Source organism: Salmo salar, chromosome ssa01 (assembly GCF_905237065.1).
Source record: "Salmo salar chromosome ssa01, Ssal_v3.1, whole genome shotgun sequence".
Taxonomy (NCBI): domain Eukaryota; kingdom Metazoa; phylum Chordata; class Actinopteri; order Salmoniformes; family Salmonidae; genus Salmo; species Salmo salar.
The window spans coordinates 156000680-156022354 of record NC_059442.1 but is presented as its reverse complement, the minus strand read 5'-3'; the positions used below and the strand labels follow the sequence as shown (position 1 = coordinate 156022354).

The following is a 21675-nucleotide window of genomic DNA, read 5'->3' as shown; positions in this document are numbered from 1 at the left end:
CTTTTTGTTTTTCAAAACTGCTTTTTAAGATTGCGGTTTGACTGATTTCGATTACCTTGTGAAGGCAGACTCAGAAAACAAATCAAAAGAGGATTGTCAGCCTCATCAGGATGGAGATCATGTGTCTCATTCTCAATGAAAGCTTTTTGTAGGGATTCTTTTTTTCATCCTTCTCCTCTAACTTCAAAGAGTCATAACTGGCCTTAATTGTAGGGACACAAGGTAACTTCTACTCACGCACTCACAAACACCAGATTTATACACCTTCCATTTTATCCAATTTATTACAAAAAGAACACATACAAAAAGGATAATATACCAGCCTTGAAATAAAATGTAAATGAAAAAAAAACATAACAGTTTGGGTTTAGCGATGCAACTTTTAAAATCATTATTATTAGTAGTAATAAATAAAGTACAAAATTCCACCAAATGTGAATCTAACATTTACACAATATGCTCATCCAGCTCATCAACACACTCATCATTAATGAGCTATTGCTTTAATATTAATGATAAATAGTTATATTCTCCGATAAAATCTCCTATATTGAAAAACATTGCGCCGTCACGGCTAAACAGCAGACCTTATACAAAGATGGCGGCAGCCCTATCACTGGCACTTTTTGGGATATTTTCTCTTTCCTTCAGTTTTTCAGATGCAAGCAGCAGCAAAATTGATTCTGTAATATTCTTTGTATATCTACAAATATTTTCACCATATACTTATATACCATTGAGAATATATTCAAACCTGAGAAAAACATGCATTTTTAGTAAGGTTGTGCTTTAAGAGATCCTCTGTCTGTTCTTGTTAAACATAGAGGATTGTGATAGGAAACATTGGATGGGTTCTGAGTGGAGGGAAGGATGGACGGTAAGACAAAATAATAAAGAAAAGGAAGAGAGGGAACGGAAAGGCAGGAAAAGAGGGAATAATAAGAATAATTAGTGTAGCGCAGATGAACACAGTGAAACATTTTCACAAAGATTTTGGTCAAATATTTCCTTAATTTGTATAATAGATAAAGTAAATATTTCAAAAGGTATTACTAGATTAGGTCAAGGTTTAACTAAAAAAGATGGAGAGAAATGTCTATTTCCGAATACTCCTAAAATGCTGCTTTCTTTATTCTCATAAGGTATCCACAGATCTATTTGGTTAGTGAAAGCAATACGACGCTGACCACGCCACCTTGAAGTTCCCACACTCCACTTATGGGGGCTAACGTCATATTTCCTTCACCTTGCAGGTTGGTCAATGGTGACAATGAGAAGTGAGAGAGGAGGGAATAAGGAAGGAAAGACAACATTATACAGCATTTGAACATAGCCTACAGTTCATCATGGTGCCCGTGTAATGCAGGAGTAAGACCTCCAGATAAATATGTACCCAGTTCAGGCATGATGGCTTTCCAGTAACTGAGCGTAGGAGTTTGTGGGGCTCGGTAACAAAAATAGCTACAATCATAAGGAAATATCTCAACACTAGAAGCGAGGCACTTGTTGGGCTCAAAACTACAAGATATTTGGAAAAGAGGGAAGGAGAAATATCCCAACACAGAAAAGGAACATGCTTTTTTTAAAAGAAAGAATGGAGAGAGGGATGAGAGGCAGATAACTGGAAATGACAAAGTATACAATAATAATAACAATATATCTACGATCGTAACTGCTTTATGCCAGTGAGAGGGTTCCCATGTTAAAACTAAGAGTGCAAAACAAGACAAATTACAAACTTAAAAACATTTCACTCCATTGCAGTTTGTCCACTATATCACAGCATAGGGATCAGAGAAAATTGCATTGAATGGAATGTAACCAAGATATCCACAGCACCACTATCCACAGCACCACATGAGAAGAGCAGGCTCGACAGCTCAGCCCGGGACAGTAAACATAACACAGCCGGCTCGGGGAGAGAGATCAAACAGCAGGTCTTTTTAGTTTAGTTTCTTCAGGAAAAATACAACTGCATGCGAAGCATTCCCATTGAATTAAAACAATGCAAAAATGCAAAAAAGAGGTAATCGTTCGATTTTTTTTAAACCATTTTGTGTTATATCTAAATAAATAAATGATTCAATTGCAAAAAAAAAAACGATATAAAATTAAATACGTACCCACGATATCTACAGTTAGTAATAAATAATGATTGTTAAATACTTAAGGCATCTCAACTGACAACACCCTGTGTAAACTATCAAAACTTCCCATAAAAAACTAGACTAAAGGAGGAGTCAGTATCAACACTGGCAGTGCACAGGACAGTTAGGGTCAGTCCCAATCCGTCACAACTCATCCTTCAGTCTACAGGGCATTTAGGGTCTGTCCTAATACTTCACATCAAGTCCTCAATGCATAGTACAGGACCTGTGCCAATCCTTAAAAACCTATGTAGTGTTCATGCACATTGACTCAGACATAACATAGCAACAAAACAAAACAACACACAATATCAACATTTAAAGAGTTGGTTTTTTTCTTCACAAAAAGTGTTCTTTGACCGTTATTTTGGTCCTCATTTTGACCCCAGCCCAGTCCTGTCCATATGCACTGTGGGGAGGATACTGCCCCCATCACACAACATTCTACATTGTTGTTCTAGCAATACAGCATAGCAACCAGCATAGCAACCACAAGGGGAGATCTGACACATAAAAACAAGTTCAACACACAAGCTCCTCACTCAGTCCAAAACAGTGCGCGTTTATACCTAAATATACGGAAACCAACACAAATGCAATAACAAAAAGAGGTTGTTGCTATATCTATCACATGTGCTTGTTCTTTAGGCAATAAGGTAAACAATAGGATTCCATTTTGTTTGCCACCAAAAAGGGACAGTATGAACACACGCTACAGGTCAGAGACAGCCACTGACACCGTGCTCCCTTCTTCTTTGTTTGTTTGTGTTGAGTTGATAATCACAGCTCAGATTAACTAAGTCATGCACAGACAACACCCTCCTCTGCCCTCCATTTTTTATTTGAACGCTAACACGACAGCCCAAGCCAACATTGAAACATGCATTTCACTACACTGCTCAGCCTTAACACCTGCGACAGGAGGGGATGGCACAGAGTCACTGTTTCCAGGGCAGCTAACACTTCTGCTTAACCAGAAGGCCCCACATCTCACTCAGTCACTGCAGTGCATGATGGGGTTAGGTCCTACTACATAAAAAAAAGAAAATCCTTATTTGGCTTTGTATTCTACAAGCACTCCAATCAAATCACTGTTAAGCTAACTTCTATATTACCCTTTAACCCTTAACACACACTTGAACCTGCACTTTAAGTTTGTCACGCACGCGCAAGCATTGGTTAAACATACACTGAAACCCACACACTGGGGCAGAACACACACATTGCGGCGGGTCAAGCAATACCATAACACATTTGGTTAAAAACACTCACTAACCTTTGTATTTACTCAAAAACACACGCCACCCCATGCATTGGGGCAGGCCGACATGACAGCAGTGAAATAGTTGTATTTTGTCCGAACACTGATGGCAGCATCAGTCCCAAGCAAATGTACAACTACTGTATTGCAAAAAGTAGAAGCTGGGTGAGATCTGAACACTCAGTCCCCCTCTTATAACAAAGTGAGGGGTCAAAATACCACTGTGTCTGACGCTGCTACTGTACTACCACAAATGATCTGTAGGCAAACATGGCGACAGGGCTTTTAAGTGGTTGATTAGCTTCCTGTTGTGGCAGAATAAGCAGTGTGTGTGTATGTGGCAGGCTGGCTGGCAAGTGGGGTTGTGTGCTTTTCACTCTGTACATTAATGTCATGGCTTTAAGAACATGCTACAAAGACACAGGAAACACACCTGCCTCCCCTAACTACAACAACAGCAACGACACCCAACCACCAGCAAGCAACTAGTAAACCCTGTGTGCGCATGTGTATATAGTATGTAATGTATGTGTGAGTGTTTACATGTCTTTTTGCTGGGGATGTGCTTTTATTGAGAGAGAGTCAGTCTCCGGTCTCTCGTGCAGTAAGTAATCCTGGATTGGCTCAGTAAAGCGTGAGTCAGAGAGGGCGATGATGTCACGTGACGACTGGAGACATTTGGCAAAGCACCCATGTTGGGAGAGGCAGGGCCGAGTGGAAGGGAGCAGGATCCACGCCAGGGTGATTGACAGCAGCCAGACCGTCAGGCTCCACCCCTGGGACATCAGCTGTCTGGGTGGAGCTGCGTCTCGATGTCCACGCGGCAGATTGGACACTTCCTGCTGGTCGCCAGCCACTGGTCCACACAGCCCTGGTGGAAGAGGTGCATGCAGGGTAACCGCCTGGACAGGTGAGACAGGAGAGAAAAGGAAGAAGGTCAATCGTCTGGTCGTCAACTCACACACTGAAAGAGAAAATATACAGTATGCACATCACACTTGTTCAGAGTGTTCTTTGAATTTGATAGGCTCCAATAGGTTAAGTGTTGCAGACATTCATTACCTGACGTCCTCTGCCTCCTCCAGCATCGACAGGCAGATGGTACATTTCTCATCCACATCAGTCTCCTCGCCCTCCTCGCCAATCTTCATATCCAGAGGCTTCCTCTGTGGACCAATCAAATGACATATCCAGATTAGAATCAGACAGGGTCAAGAGTTTTCAAAGAGACCACTAAGGCTTCAGAAGTAAGCAACATTGCCTTTTAAAACTTTGAGTTTGTATACAGTACCGGAGGTGATTTGGAATCATGCGCTCATGCAGCAGTAGCACTTTGAGACTTGTAAGTCCTCAGACCTTGAAGATGTCCTCTCGGTCTAATGGTTAAGATATTCAATTCCCACTGGTTACATTTACAATATACAGGTAACTGTAAAAATAAAGGAAACACCAACATAAAGTGTCTTAATAGGGCGTTGGGTCACACGAGCCACAACAGCATCAATGCACCTTGGTATAGATTCTATAAGTGTCTGGAACTCTACTGGGGGGATGCGACCCCATTCGTCGATGAGAAATTCCATCAAGTTTTGTTGATGGTGGTGGAAAACACTGTCTCAGGTGCCGCTCCAGAATCTCCCATTAGTGTTCATTTCGGTTGAGATCGGGTGACAGATGGCCGTGGCATATAGTTTACTTCGTTTTCATGCTCATCCAACCATTTGGTGACCACTCGTGCCCTGTGGATTGGGGCATAGCCATGGTAGCCAAAATAATGGCCTGCCCAGCATTTGTATACATTACCCTAAGCATAATGGAATGTTAATTGCTTAATTAACTCGGGAACCACACCTGTGTGGAAGCACCTGCTTTCAATATACTTTGTATCCCTCATTTACTCAAGTGTTTCCATTATTTTGGCAGTTGCCTGTAGCTCCACTTGTGTGTGTGTATATTTCTAAATCAGAGAGCTGCCTCCTCACCTTCTTGTATTTGTGTGGGAAGGTGAATCTCTCTATGGTGGTCTGAACCGCTCCCCTACTGACACTTCCCAACCTGTCTTCAAGCTGCAACAGCTCCTAGGGCACAGGAGAGCAAGGCTTTAGACAGATAACGTCACTACACCTCTGCAAATAGCAACCGGTCAGCACTGGTATGACTAGGGTAACAGAATTAAATCATGCCATTAAAGCTTAACCATAAAAACAAGTATAGTATCCATGTGTAACACAAGCAATAGCATTAATATTTACTGAACAAAAATATAAACGCAACATGTAAAAAGTGTTGGTCCCATGTGTCATGAGCTGAAATAAAAGATCCCAGAAATGTTCCATATAGACAAAAAGCGTATTTCTCTCCAATTTTGTGCACAAATTTGTTTACAAACCTGTTAGTGAGCATTTCTCCTTTGCTAAAATAATCCATCCACCTGACAGGCGTGGCATATCAAAAATCTGATTAAACAGCATGAACATTACACAGGAGCACCTTGTGCTGGGAACAATAAAAGGCCACTCTAAAATATGCAGTTTTGTCACACAAGAATGCCACAGATGTCTCATGTTTTGAGGGAGCGTGCAATTGACATGCTGACTGCAGGAATGTCCACCAGAGCTGGTGGCAGATAATTTAATGTTAATTTCTCTACCATAAGCTGCCTCCAATGTCGTTTTAGTGATTATGGCAGTAGGCCCAACTGGCCTCACATGACTGGGCAGTGGGCTTGGCTCCCAAGTGGGTGAGCCTATGCCGTGCCAGGCCCACCCATGACTGCGCCCATGCCCAGTCATGTGAAATCCATAGATTAGGGCCTAATAAATGATTATTATTTAAATTGATTGATTTCCTTATATGAACTGTAACTCAGTAAAATCTTTGAAATGGTTGCTTGTTGCGTTTATATTTTTGTTCAGTATACTGTAGATATTGGTCAAATTGATATAGAGATGGACATTTACCTCATAGCTCTCTCGTACAGCGGAAGCGTGGCGTGAGGGGTTGAGGCCCTGCAGAGCCAACAGGTGAAGCTGGGGGTACGGGTAGTTTCTGATCTCATGCACAACCTGTCAAACACAAAAAAGAAGACACTACGGTCATCAACAGTTAACAGAACTCTGTTGGACAACACAGGACCAAGCACCGAATCACTGATGGAGGAACAGACAGAAAGGCAGACATCACACAGAGAGTCTGAACAACACAGCCACTAAACAGTCAACATAGACAAGCAGAACAACAAAAGAACAAAGCAGAGACCAACCACAACAGCCAACAGTCATGAAAGTACCACTTGTGCAGACGAGGTGTTCCTGGGAAAGTGGTGCATTCTAGGGGATGCCGCCAGGTAATGCTGATAGTGCTGTGGAAGCTGCTGGAGCTGGTACTGATGGTGAGAGAGGCCAGCGTCCACACTAAGGTCCCTACGAACAGACACAAAGAGAGGAGAGAGGACAAAGACCTAGATTAACATCAACACAGAGTAAAATGATCACCCCTACAGGCAGGGGGAGAGACATAAACCAACAACACTAATGCCAGACAGATGGAGGAATGAAACAATGACTTATCGTCTCCAAGGCTCCCCGTTTAATTTCAAACCGTGACTCACCAGTCTGTGCCCTCGGCCAGGTAGCGCGGCTGCTGGCTGATTGGCTGGGGGATGTGGATGGGAGGGGAGTAGTCGTACCCCGAGCGGAGTCTGTGAGGGTTCAGAGGAACGCGCTCTAGAGTTCGTCTGCACAGAGGAGGCATTTCCACACATTAGCATATGGAAATTGGAGGGGGTGTAGTGTTCTAGTGTCTGGCCATCTCAGTGACTCAGAGGGGGATGAGTGAAAGAAACAGACAAAACATGCCTGTAAATGTGAGTCCAACGGAACATGCAAGTGTGTGTGGTGGTACCTGGGGTGTGGGAGGATCCTGCGGTGCTGCGCCTCTAGAAGCTGCTGCTGGATGAGGTATTGCTGGTGTAAGGCCTGAGGTAGGAACGGAGGCCCAGTAACGTCCTGGAACTGATGGGGGGCCGGCAGGGGCGGAGGGTGGTGGGGGGCCGGGGGCTGGTGAGGGGCCAGGCCAGTCTGGGGGGTTGGCTGGTGTGACCCAAGGGGAACTCAGCTGAGATGGGCGCCTGAGGGGCCCCTAGGTGGAAGTGTCGGCACGAGGTAGCATGGCTGTGCTGATGCCTGGTGAATTGTGCCCCTGCAGGAGACAAGTACACCCAATCAGGATTCAGAGGAAGTTGGCCCCAACCAATCAAGACAGAGAAGACACTCTGCCATCAGAAGATTGGTGTCTCCCTATCATATCCACACAGAGCGATCAACCAATCAGCCAAGAGAACACACTCACCCAATCAGACAAGACACCAGAGAGAGTAGACAGAGTGATCACACCAAATCAGTCAGATAGTAGAGGGAGTCATCTGTCACACTCAATTAAACGTCACACAGACCAACTACACAGACAGCTCTAACAGGCAGCACAATCACACAATCAGACAAGGTAAAATAACAAAATCGAATAACAGAGAGCAATTACAGTCAGACAAAGAGACAGGCAGACAGATCATAGACGGAAACCACAACCACACACACAGACAGACAGACATCAAACAGTCAGAACAGAGACAGACACCAATCGGAAACAGTCAGAAACAGACACAACAGAGATCACTCACAACAGTCATGCAGATCAATCACCCACGTCATACAAATCACCCACACACGTCATACATATCACTCACACACGTCATCATGTATAACTCTGTTGTTTGATTTTGTCGCACTGCTTTGCTTTATCTTGGCCAGGTCGCAGTTGTAAATGAGAACTTGTTCTGGCCTACCTGGTTAAATAAAATAAATAAAAATGCATATCACTCACACAGTGAGAAAACAGAAAGCGACCTCACCCAGGAAGACAGAACACAAAAGAGATGAAAGAGCAGAAAGACCATAGAGCGACCTCTAAGCTCCAGAGAGAGCCCAACTGTCCTGCTCATTTCCTGTCGTTCTACAGGGTCAGCTGGGAGCGAAGGGGTACACTGGGCACGATGACTGCCGTTTTGTTTTGTGGATTGAATCTCTGCTTCTGATAATATCAGCTAGGTTAGATTTTGAGGTTTGATGCAGACTTTTGTTTAAGTGGGTTTGTATAATGAATAAGTACCCTGGTTTTAAATTGGACCTGAGCATAAGATAACAAACGTAAGATTCTTGTGCCGAGTTCCCATGAATGGTGGCTGCACATAATGAACGTAAGATTCTCGTGCAATTTTAAAATGTTCTTTAGCATGCTACTTATTCAGAGCCACTGTTGAACATCATATATAATCTACCTGCCTCTATGTTAAAATAATATATTTGATTGTCACATAAACTGGATAGGTGCAGTGAAAAGTTTTGTTTTGCAGGGTCATCTATAGTAGTACAGCGCCCCTGGAACAAATTAGGGTTAAGTGCCTTGCTCAAGGGCAGAGACAGATTTTTCACCTTGTCGTCTCAGGTATTCAAAACATTGACGTTTCGGTTAGTGGCCCAACTCTCTAACTGCTAGGCTTCCTGCTGAGCGATGTAACTGTTGCACTACCATTAGACCTATGCGCACTAGGCCTACAGGTCTCTCATTATGGAGCCTGGCATTATAGGATCAACTGCTAAAACCACCAGCCGTTAGGGCTGTGGGGTGCGGTTCAATAATCTAAAGTGGTTTCCTCTCCTTGTCTTCATTTGCGCTGTAGTTGGTAATGTGGCCAGACGGAATACACTCCTGAGAGAGGCACATGACAGCACCCCTGAAGTTTGCAAAAAGGCACATGAAAGACAGATCACAAGGCAAAAGATTCTCTGGTCTGTTGAGACAAAAAACTAACTCTTTGGCCTGAATGCAAAGCCCTACGTCTTAGGGCTGGGCGGTATAGCGTATTTTACAATATACCGGTATTAATGTATGGACCGGTTTGGGTTTTTACTTTACCTTATAACTTTTTGAATGTATTTTTTTTTTTAAATGTGATATGTCGTGTGTAAGTCCATTTCTATAGTTTACTTCACTACTTGAGCACTCTTTCTCCATGCCGCTTCCACACAGACCAAGCCCCTTCCAGTCTGCATGGTCAATGCAGCACATGTGACAACGATGCTGGTTCACTTAGCTTCTTAATTTAAATCCACTAGCGTTCTATATTTACACTATTAGTTTGTGTTTCTTACATCTGCAAACAGCTAGTTTGACTTTTCCTAGCAAGTTGGACCTAAATATTTTTGGCCTCTAATGCTAATCGCTAGTTAGCTGGCTAGCTAGCTAATAAATGTGCTGCGTCAGCGCAAACGTAATAAGCTATACAGCCTGATAATACCAGTGCTGGTGTAGACCCAAATAAGCATGTTGTTTGTGCAACAGTATCTACTAAATCAAAGAGGAATATGCAAAGCATTAATGTTAGCAACATGAAGTAGCTAAGAGAAAACAAAATGTAGCCTAAGATTATAGGGTCCCCTAGGAAACAAACACTTTGGTTCCTACCCTGTGACAATAACTCCGTGGCATTTCAATTAGTTGGCATGTCAAACGCTGTATTCAAAATGCTCACTATTATATTCTAACTATAGAATTAGAATATTCATTATATTTCTATGATTCTAAAAGTTCACCCAAATGTTGTGCTCTAAATCGCAAATCAAATCACAATTGCAACAGTGCAGCCCTACGTGGCAGTGTGGAAATGATCTCAAATGATTGCAGGGAATGCAGAAATGTATGAAAATGCTGAAAATTATTTTAGGTTTAAGTTTAATTTAACAGTATAAAACAAATCAGAACGGAGAAAAACCTATTGAAATCACTTACAATGTATGTGTTGCCAACCTAGGGTCACGCACCACTCATAAAGCAAAAAATAAATAAATAAACATTTCAAAAATGGTCAATATATATTTTTTTTTATTACAATACAGTGATATAATATTTTGATCATATCGCCCAGCCCTACTATGTCTGGAGAAAACCAGGCACAGCTCTTCACCCGTCTAACACCATCCCTACCGTGAAACATGGTGATAGCAGCATCATGCTATGGGGATGCTTTTCAGTGGCAGGGACTGGGAGACTAGTAAGGATAGAGGGAACAATGAATGGAGCTAAATCTGTTGAGATCTGTTATCAGAGTGCAAACAGACTGGGGCGAAGATTTACGTTCCAACAGGACAATGAATCCAAGCATACAGTCAAAGCAACGCTGTAATGGATTCAGAACAAGAACGTGAAAGTCCTTGAGTGGCACAGGAAAATCCCAGACTTGAATCCTATTGAAAATCTGTGGAAAGACTTGGAAGATTGCTGTTCACTGCCACTCCCCATCTAACTTTACAGAGATTGAGAAATTCTGCTAGGAAGAAATGGGAGAAAATCCCCAAATCCAGATGTGTAAAGCTGATAGACATACCCAAGATGACTCAAAGCTGGAATCGCCACCCAAGGTGCTTCTACAAAGTATTGACTCAGTGGTGTGAATACATTTGTAAATTAAATGTTTCTGTATTTAATTTTCAATAAATTTGCTAACATTTTTCAAAAACATGTTTTCACTTTGTCATTATGGGGTATTGTGTGTAGATGGGTGGGAAGAAAAATCTATTTAATCAATTTAGAATTCAGGCTGTAACAACAAAAAGTGGAATAAGTCAAGGTGTATGAACTTTCTAAAGGCACTGTATATTCCTCATGTACCAACAATGGGTTAGGGCTGCCTCTCGGTCTATGGAAGGAGGAGTAGTGAGTGAAGCGCTGTCCAACCTGCTGAATCAGCATGGTGCTGGGTCGCAGCCAAACAATCAATATCCATTACGCCCAGAGGAGGGAAGTGTGGGGAGGGGGAGGCACTGCAGCTGCTCCTTCAACTCCTGTTATAGTCTCCAGTTATAGTCTACCAGCTGTCTGTGCGGGGGGACAGACACCAAGGTCTGGGGGGGGTTGGGATGGCTCTCCTCTTTCAGACATGCAGGCAGGCCTCATGTGAAAAGCACAAACCCACAGACTGACTATGAATGGCCAGGCTCCATGTATAGACATCTTTACTGCCATCCTAGTTAAAGTAAGCTGTGTTTTTTTTTTTTTTTTTTACTGTATTACTGTGATAAAATGCTACTACTAAAATCCATAATGATAAAAAGTGGCTTGTAAAACAGCTATGCAATGTTGTTCTAATTTGATGCAGAGACAAGAGCGTAATCATCATCTTTACTGTTTGGAAGGGAATTTCCACTAGCACTGCCTTTGTAATGTTTAAAAAATATATAAAATAATGTATGTAACCTTCATTTAACTAGGCAAGTCAGTTAGGAACAAATTCTTATTTACAATGACGGCTACCGGGGTACAGTGGGTTAACTGCCTTGTTCAGGAGCAGAACGACAGATTTTTATCATGTCAGCTCAGGGATTCGATCCAGCAACCTTTTGGTTACTGGCCCAACACTAACCACTAGGCTACCTGCATTACATGTCTACGTAATGATTACGATAAGCAAAGGTTCTAAACGCTCTATGGGTTCATGTTTAGCTGATGATTACATATTTTGTAAGAAATTACACTTATTTAAATACATTTCTTTGATACAGTGGTTATTCAATTATAATCCGGAGGGTACTTCAGGTCAACTCTAAATTTGGTCATCATTCCTTTTTTCCCTTTCCACATCATAGCCTACGTAATTCAAGGCAGTGTGACTGTTCCAAGTCACAAACCGAGGAGACAGATTCTGCTTGGTTATTCTTTTGCTACAGTAGATATTGCCTTGAGACATAGGAACCCCACTGAACCTCAGATCCGTAAGAGGAGAAATTGTGTTTGCTGGCTGAGGAAGTAGAGCAGAAAAAAAAATGTTGGCTTCTGGATTTGGTGGACCACAGGATGCCGTTTCAAGGCATTTTCACTCCGTTCTGTCGCAATGCTTTACGTCACTGTTGTGCAAAGATACAGGGACCCCAATAACAAATGGGTTAAACAGACCCTAATAACAAAGAAGAAACATAATCATATCGCTTTTTCCCCCCATATAGGCAGTTAACCCACTGTTCCCCGGAAGGCCATCATTGTAAATAAGAATTTGTTCTTAACTGACTTACCTAGTTAAATAAAAATGTTAAAGAACAAGAACAAGGTGGAAACTATCAGTGCTATGATGATTCTAATCATAAATGGACCATAGAAGGACTATAAAATAGCATATCAAATAGGCCTTATTTGGCACACATTGCACCTCTCACAGCATCTGCAGCATAGTCTCTCTCTGCACATAACTCTCTCAGCGCTGAGCTCGGGCTGTAAAATCTCCTGACTGGTGCATATCTGAGCTTTCAGCCCCTCCAGAGCAGCATGTGCACACATACAGCCCCTCCCCACAGTGCGGCATGTCTCCCCCGTTTGACTGACAGGCATGTAGCCCTGCCCACCCATGACTGCAGCAGTCTGACCCGGCTGTCTCTGCAGTTTTATAATCACTGCTACTACTCTCCCCAACATAATCCCCATCTACACTACACACCCCATTCCATCGGTAGCATGAGCATCCCATTACTTTACAACGCATGAATAGGGGAGGGGGCGAGGTAATGTGTAGGCTAAGCAGTGCAGTAGCTATCAACCAATCCTGAAGGATTTAGTATGTCGGCCTATCCGGCAGTATGAAATTGGTTTGAGGGGGTAGCTAAGAAAAAACCTTATGCATATAAATAACCCAAAAGATTCACAAGTCATTATGGATAGGTGTCCCGTGCTTAGTAAAGTATAGTAAAATAAGGCACTCGTATTAATCAGTGGTATGTGTACTATTTCATCTCATGATTAGAATGCAAATGTAAAACAAAATATAAAGCAGCTGCTTGCATGGAACACTACAGCAGTGTTGAATAACGAATGCCATTGACTGCCTAATATGACCTTGTAAGTCTTTGAAGAATAAGGCGCTGACAATAGCCTTTACCTGCGTGCTCTAGGTAGGAAGCTATGAACCTTAGCCGGACCTCTTAGTACAAGCAACTGTCATAGAAAGCCTCTCCTCACAAGAACATGAGATAGCTGTGATGTGTAGTCCCAACTAGCTATCTTAAGATGAATGCACTAATCGTAAGTTGCTCTGGATAAGATCATCAGCTAAATGACTGTAAAATGTAATGAAGGCGTTCTTGAGTATGCATGAAAAGTTTACTGTAAATTGTATTGATATGTTCAAATCCACTTGGAATACAGTTTGATTCAATGTGCTTTAAAAAAAACAAAATACAGGCATAGAGAAAGTTGTTTTGCTAATTGAGTTATGTTTGCTGCTGATTGATCTAGGTCATCTAAACAGCTAGGTGCCATTCCATAATGAACCAAAGGAGAATATGCATATATGTCAAGGTAAAGAAGCGGCGAAGTATTGTTGTCAATATAAACCTTTTACTTGCTAGTTTTGAGATATAGGCTAGCCTATAAGTTTATTGTTTTATAAAGCAATTAAATGTAACATTCAAATGCCCTGTGTTTACCCACTCTGTATAGTTATTGAATGGCTGGTGCCACTTCTGTCAAGACACTTTTCAAGAACAACATAGTAAACAGAACTGACATAGCATTTATATCAGTGTTTAATGTTGTGTGTTATGTAGAGGGACTTCAAGGTGCGTATTCAGCCTCATAACAAAACCCCAAATCTCCCATCCTGGTCAGTATCTGAAAGACACCAATTCAAGACTAATATTTTACAAAAAACGTAAAGCCAAATTCATCAGTTGCGTGTGACACTATGCATAATAGGGAATAATACTTTCGTAACCCGATAGCAACAATGTTAACTCTACTAAAACCGAGACAGGCGGAAAGGATGAAAAGAGGAGCAAGTTTTGGTCACTACTACTATAGTATACAAGCAATGTTGACAAGAGACCGTTAAATACAGATGGAATGTGTATTGATTGGGGGGGGGGGGTTGACTGTATGGTTCCTACATTAATCACTGCCTCCCATGGCTCAGTCAAAATTAATTTTCACAGCAGGACAAGAGATTTGGCTGTCCCATATCCTATGATTGGGACTCGGGAGAGAGCAGCACCTTAAAGTGCCTCCGCAAAGAGAGAGATGAGAGCACTGAGAGATAGAGGGGGGACTGCCTCAGTGACAGCACGGTGGGGTGGAAACACACATGGAAATCAGCAAAAAGCACACTGAAGGTTAGGAAAAATACTAGAAGTCTTTATTGGAAAATATTAGTATGTGTGGCACTGTGTGATAATAGTAATAATGCAACTACATGCAAATAATGACCAAAGGCAAGGCCTGACCATGCTCTGTAGGATTAACAGAACAGAAGCAGCATCCAATGAGTAGATGTGTATGCTACAGCACATTTCAGTACAGCAGGGACATCTCTACACAAAGATTACATTGGAATCTGCTGTTCAATGTGAAAACATAAACAGAATTTAAAAAATGATCATGCATTAGGTTCTAATACAAGAACATAAGGTAGAGAGAAAGCACAACCAAAGAATAAAGACACTTTGATTCTAAAAGGAGTTCTACAGCAGTGCAGGATATACACATCCCTGTAAAATGGATAGCATTATGTGGAGGTGTGTAAGATACTGGGGAGTTTGGCATGATAGTGAATCACAAAGCAAATTTTAAACGGCGAGTCGAGTTAAGTCTCGTAGATTCGCAGTGACAAACTAAATGGGTTAATTAAATAACAAGAAACAATGGCTCGTACACATGGTTAGGATTACGACTAGCCGTTTAGCCACTAGAACAGGTGCAGTGGACCATCAAAGGTGGCAATTTCAGATCGTTTGAGAAATAAAGACACGCAAATTAGAATGCAGATATATTGCAGCCAGTTACTGTCCAATTGGTTTAAATGTGATTAGGATGATAGCATTTGGGAGGGGGAATGAATGTGATTTATGTTTCAAACAGGCTATCAGATATGGAAGTGGTACAATGCACCTTTGATTGAAGGGGGATGACTGGAGACAGCTATCCACAAGTTCTATCAAGCCTGGCTATAATCGAATCGGGGCCAAGGAGTCAAAATGTATCCACTTTACAGAAATTTACAGCAGAATGTAGTCTATCCACACTGAATGGGAAAATCACAACGACATTTTGTAGTAATAGGCCTAATGCTACAATGGATTATGTACTAAAGAGCAACATGACAGTTTAAATAAAGACAAACTGTTTTTTAGAGAAGGTGTTATTCTTTAGTCTGTTACACAGAAGGATACGGTATGAGTGGGAGAACTCGGGTTTTAATGCCAATGTCGTCTTCAGATGGAAAGAGGAAATGAAGAAGAAGGGGTTCACAATACAGCTAGATGCAGAGAACAGGCAGAGGCTACGGCAGACAGCAGCAGATGATCGTTAGCTACACAATGAAGGGGGACAAAGGTCTGAGAAATGCGGAATGTAGCGCCAGCCTCGATACTATGGAACAGGAAAAAAGAACACAAATAAAAGCACAATGAAATCATTGGTGCTACTGCATGTATTTTAAAATGCACGTTCATATTAGTATCATTATATAATCAGCACAGATAGTTTTTTGCTGCATATGGAGGATGTTATTTTGGTCAATTTGGGTAGTATGGTTTGCAATCGAGCAAAACAAAAGGCGGTCAGTTGTGCTCATGTTTTTCATTGAACATATTGCTAGATAGTCTCAAAATAGAGATGGGGTTTGGTTTCGAGTTTGAGACAAGAAAAAAAACAATTTTCCAAACCTACGGGATAGTGTTTTTGACCGTACTATATGTTCCTAATAAGAAAACGCGTCGTAGGCGGCATCATATTTTAACCCACCTGACCAGCTCCTATTTCCACGTTCAATTAGTCATTTTAGGGCGTTAATCGCATAATTACAAATGTATATAAATGAGGGATTTAGAAAGCCGATATTAAAAAATTACAGCTTCAGCCAATAACACATCTAGCTACACAACAGATTCGTTGAAGATAATTAGCTAACCCCACACACCATGTTGTCGAGGCTCGCCTACACCAAAATGGATAAACAATTGATGTCATGTTCGCTAACCAGATGTTTGGTCAGATTAAAAACACACAGTTGTTACAGTATTAGTAGAGGGTGCAAAATATAATTAACCGTTAGAGTGGGACAAATTGGGAGAAACGACGCCACTAGCTAGTTAGCTAATGTTACATCCAAAATGACGGTATTCTACTGACTACTCGCGCGTCTATAACCAAAATATTAGCCTGTCCAGATAAACTAGCTAGCTGTCTTGTTTAACTAGTTACCATTTTGTTTAGTTGGCTTGAGAGGATAACGTTTGACAATAAGTGCAATCTAGAACGGATGGCAAAACAACGTTACTAATTCGTTATAACTGTATTAGCTACATAGCTAGCTATTTTGCATGTCGTTTGACATGGTTCGATTACAACCTTCACTGCAAACCTGGATTTTATTCGCTCGAGCGCAGCTGTCTGGCTTGCTCAGCAGCTAGCTTTCTGGCCAGCTAGCATTATTAGCTTGGCCATTGCAGATGACAGCTAGTTAGCTTTAATATTTACATATATATATATATAGGAACGAGAAGAGACAAAAATGGATAGAATAAATAAATAACTTTACCTCTATTTCTTACAGAGCCAAATACGGGAAGAACCAAATATCCGACATGTACTAACACCATCCTGGCTCCCTTTGTTGTATCACTAGCCTGTGAGACAGATGGTCCATGGAAATGGTCCCTTCCAATCCCTGCACATTCAAACCGGATAGCCTTCTTAGCTGCATCGCAGACAAAGACAGAATGAACCAATCAATGAACACCTCTGTTCGGAAGCCTCTTCATGTGGCACCCGGGACAGCCAATCAGATTAGCGACCAGTCTTTCGCAAATAAGGAGAACGTTTTATCGACGCCCACTCTAGTCTATCAAACTCAGATCCAGTGTTGAATATCATTGCATTTATTTCATACCAATACACCTTACTGTGAAAAATGTACAGATTTTGCCATGTTCCTATACCCCAGGACTTCTTTGTTGTAGGTATATTGTAAGCAAGGCTATGACAGAAGGATAAAATGTCATGCCATGGCATCCTGGCTAGACTCAAGTCTGCACCACCAGAATTAAGACAGGAGCTGAGCAGAGGTGTATACTGCAATGCAGGATCAATGAGTTAGCGAGATAACTTTGATTAAGCAACCAGAAATAACAATTGATTTTATGGTACATAAAAAAAGCTACATTTAGATATGTATTTTTGTTTTTTAAATCAATCAGACCATGCCCATTTCCATCCTATATCAGAATATTTAGGCAAGTTAGCTGCTTTGTAGTATACCCCTCAGGTCTGACATGGGAACAGATGGAGACGGGAGGTGGAGGGGTCATTAAACTCAGCCCCATATGTCACTCTCTACTCAGTGGCAACCCTTAGGCCGCCTAGCCTACCACGATCCCTATATAATCACCTCTGGTCTTACACAAAGGATCCTAAGCTCTGCTACTGCACCCCCAGCTGTCCATTGTCTCTCTAGGCCTTTATGGAGGTCATGCTCCAGCGTTGGATCTCATTTACACGTAAAATTCATATCATATTGACTGAACAACACTTTCACATTCCCGCTATCAAACTGACCCTTCATTTAGTGTGACACCAGTAGTCACACAGGTCATATGGATCAAATCAGCAAAAAAAGGGTTAACCCTTCCTATGCATTGTTCCCCAATGAGAGGTTTGGTTGATTGTGTATTCTTGGTACAAAATATGAATATTCAGACACACAAATATCACTTACACTGATCTCCAAATTCTGATTGTAATAAAATCCCCATCACATAGCTATCATCTATATATAAAAAAGGGTAGACCTGCACACAGAGTCAAGCCATGACATATTCGTAGAATACTGTGTGTAGGCTACGATGTTATGCAGTGACATCTCAGTAGTCCTCCAGCAGGCAGCAGCTACCAGAAGTGAACTCAACCCTATTTCCATACCTATGTTATATACTGTATGGCTTTAAATTGATTGCGGTACACATACACACACACACATGTCCCTTTCAATAGTCTAACAAAGTGAAAACTTACATGTTCCTGAATGGCATTGCAAAGGTGTGATATAACCTTATAGACTTGTGGACAATAAACAACATTGAATAACCTAGTATTTTACCATTCATTTCAAGGACTACTTATTGGTCCTTACCAATGGTACTTACCTCCATGAACATTCCTTCGTGATTTCTGCTGGGAGAGGGCCCTCTGGTGGTCAGGTGTGTACTCTACAATCACAGATGTGATTTCAACTGCACAAACTAAAGGCTACTCAAATATGCAAACACCTCCTTCAGAAGTGCATAAAATACCAGCACAGAACAATTTAATGTATTTTGTAGGCTAGTAAAATATTAGCAATTCTTCTTCTGCTCACCAATGACAAGAGGACTAGCCGTGGAAATTAGCATACAGCTGTGGTGGTGCCCTCAGGATGAGCAGAAGGGCTCCAGGGTTGAGGTTACGACAGGCAGATTGCACAGCTCCGGTCTCTCCACATGTCCCCCTAGCAGCCGGTGCCTCTTTGCCTTACCTTTGACCCTGTCCCTTTGTGGGTGAGGGGTCGTATTGTTCATGAAGAGAGGGATTTGTCTAGACAGCCTGGCCAAAGGCCAGAAAGGAACAATGAGTGATCAGCGGAACCTCAACCCCCATAACTTCTCATGGTAACAGACACGCACACACATTATCATGCATATCCTTCTACACACGTGTTGCACATTGATAGATTAACACCTTTTCCATATGCACAAAGTTGGTATTGACATGCTCACAAGCCCAAGCTCATGCCAATGACTTCACAGGCACCTGTCATGTATGGCACAAATGAGTGTCAAAGAGAGAGATGGGTCAGGATACATACATTTTAGTATGAATATCGGTAGTCACTAATAAGACATTTATCAATTTTCCCCCAACAAACAAATCATCTAGTCAAACTGGGTTAAGTGAACGTGATAAGGGAGCAAACCAATTGGGTAAAGAAAAAATCAATCAACAAAGTACTTAAATAATACTCCATTTATTTAGTTTTAAAATAGTTTCCTTTTAGTTCTACAGACATATCATTTCAAGGAAGTCAGGGACTTGCAGACGCAACAAAATAGTAACACTAATTTCTTGTTAATTTAAAATACTGACAGTAAAATAAACAAAAATAAACAGAATAAAATAGTTAAATTACTGAGAACGGGTTGAAACAATGTTTTACTTGACAAAAAAAGAAATGGTATGTGCAACCCTACTTGAGCATCGCTGCCCTAGTTTCATACAGAAAGCAATCCACTAAGCCTAAAGGCATGAGCAATGTCTTACTTTACTGACGTTTAACAGAAATCATAACGAAGAGCTAGCTACACGACAAGAATGGGCTTAGAAGTGCTGCATGCAAGAGGTCTGGAATAAAATCGTATTTTTCAGTGCTATCTGCATACAGTGGAGAAAACTGGCCAGTTAAGAGTCAAGGTGATACTGAAATGTTGATATAATTATGACTTCATCTAATTTACACAGCGTTTTGCTCTGGGAGGAGAGTGATGTCGTTCAAGTTGAACTCAACTCATCAAGAATAAATTCAGAGCTCAAAATAATTTCATAGGTGCAAAGGAAAATAAGTTGTCAAAAGCTTAAATATCACAAGTCTCTAAGGTTAAGTCTTTTGTTGACAAACGTTCCATTAGACTTTGGTTCAGTTCCTGGTGTCGAGTAGGACTTTTCCCCTTTCTGTGACCAGCAGGAGTGAATAAAATGCTTCCAATATAACCCTCTCATGAGGGAGAGAGAGAGAGACCAGGGAGGTTCATGCAGTTCAAATGGATCTGATGTGTCATATTGGACCATTGGTAAAAACTAACCAGGCCTGGTTGCAGTCTCACCAGGCCTGCAGTACTGCATGAGTACAATAAACACGAGAACCACAGGGAGAGTCCTGAGGAATCAGGGTCAAAACCATTCATACATTAAATAGGTCTCTCTATAAAGCCCCCAAATGGACACAAACTCACCTGTACTTTGCTTTTTAATATCTATGTAGTAAATTCACATCTATTATTAAAATATCTTTTTTTGTAGAGACAGCAAAAATCTGCCATGCTTTAAGATAAAAGAATATACATGATTCTGAAAGAAAATAGTGCACATTCCAAGGCATTCAGGCCATCTTTGCTTTGCAATGTTCAATGGAAGACACATTTCCTCAGTTGTAAAAAGGGGGTCCCGAGAGGTTAGGAGGAAAGATATCTCATTCACACTGATATGCACACAATCCATATAAATGCAACCAGTCAGCCCTGCATGGTCATACATTCACAGACTACCAGAACGACAACTGGGACACTATCAGACTGTTCTCCATAGCAACAGCTTGGCTCAACAGACAGACAGTGGACCTGTCTTACAGTAATAGTACCGTACATAGCCTGCACTGCCAGAGGACTGCAGCAACTGCCTGAGTACTGTGTGTCTGACCACTTGCTACCCAGAGAGGAAAAAGAAGAGAACTGAACAGACCAGTGTTGTGGTTTGTTTCCTTGAATAAACCCCCCCCCCAAAAAAAAGAGTTGATCTAGCTAGCTTAGAACTTGATTCAGTTACTATCTTAAACACATATGCTCCAATCATTGAAAGCAAAATTATCAATAGTACAAATGATATATATATATATATATCATTTTTTTTTACTAATCACCTTTTTTAAGCACAATAGGGTAAACTCAACATAATCAATGTAGTTTGACCAGTGAGGGTTCGAGCCAGTGTTAAAATCTTAACATATACCTAAAAGTGACATCTCTACTGGAGTACGGAGCAGGCCAGGTCAAGCCACCAAAGCTCCGTCACATGCCGGCGTATCATGCTGCAGACAGTGTACCAGCTGCCGTTAAGTATCGACTGTAAGCCCAATCCAGTCAGTTGGAGAACAGGACACCAGTCTGTAGTGCAGCAGATTTGAGCTACTGATACTGCCCTACCCTCATGCAGCAGCTTCAAGTCTTATGTTACAGCTAGCGGACAGACAGAACACAGTGCCTACCTACGTACGGACAACAGTCCTCAGGATCAATGAGGTCCAGGACAGGGAGAATATTGCTATGTGTTTTACTCTAACACCTCTGTATGGTTCAATCTGCACTAGTGTCTTGCCCTCTTGATTATGTATTTTAAATCCATGATCAGGGAATCATCTTTGTTAAAATG

The 21675-nt window shown here is 41.5% G+C and overlaps 1 protein-coding gene across 1 annotated transcript; it reads right to left on the bottom strand.

Moving 5' to 3' along the window:
* Positions 1-265: 265 nt before the first annotated feature.
* LOC106569393 (E3 ubiquitin-protein ligase RNF165) lies at positions 266-17232 on the bottom strand. Its single transcript, XM_014140726.2, is given in 9 exon segments — positions 266-4310; positions 4471-4574; positions 5391-5486; positions 6369-6473; positions 6698-6830; positions 7019-7144; positions 7312-7493; positions 7496-7608; positions 17042-17232. Coding segments are annotated over 9 exon segments (1038 nt in total). The 5' UTR covers positions 17103-17232; the 3' UTR covers positions 266-4192.
* Between the last annotated feature and the right edge of the window lie 4443 nt (positions 17233-21675).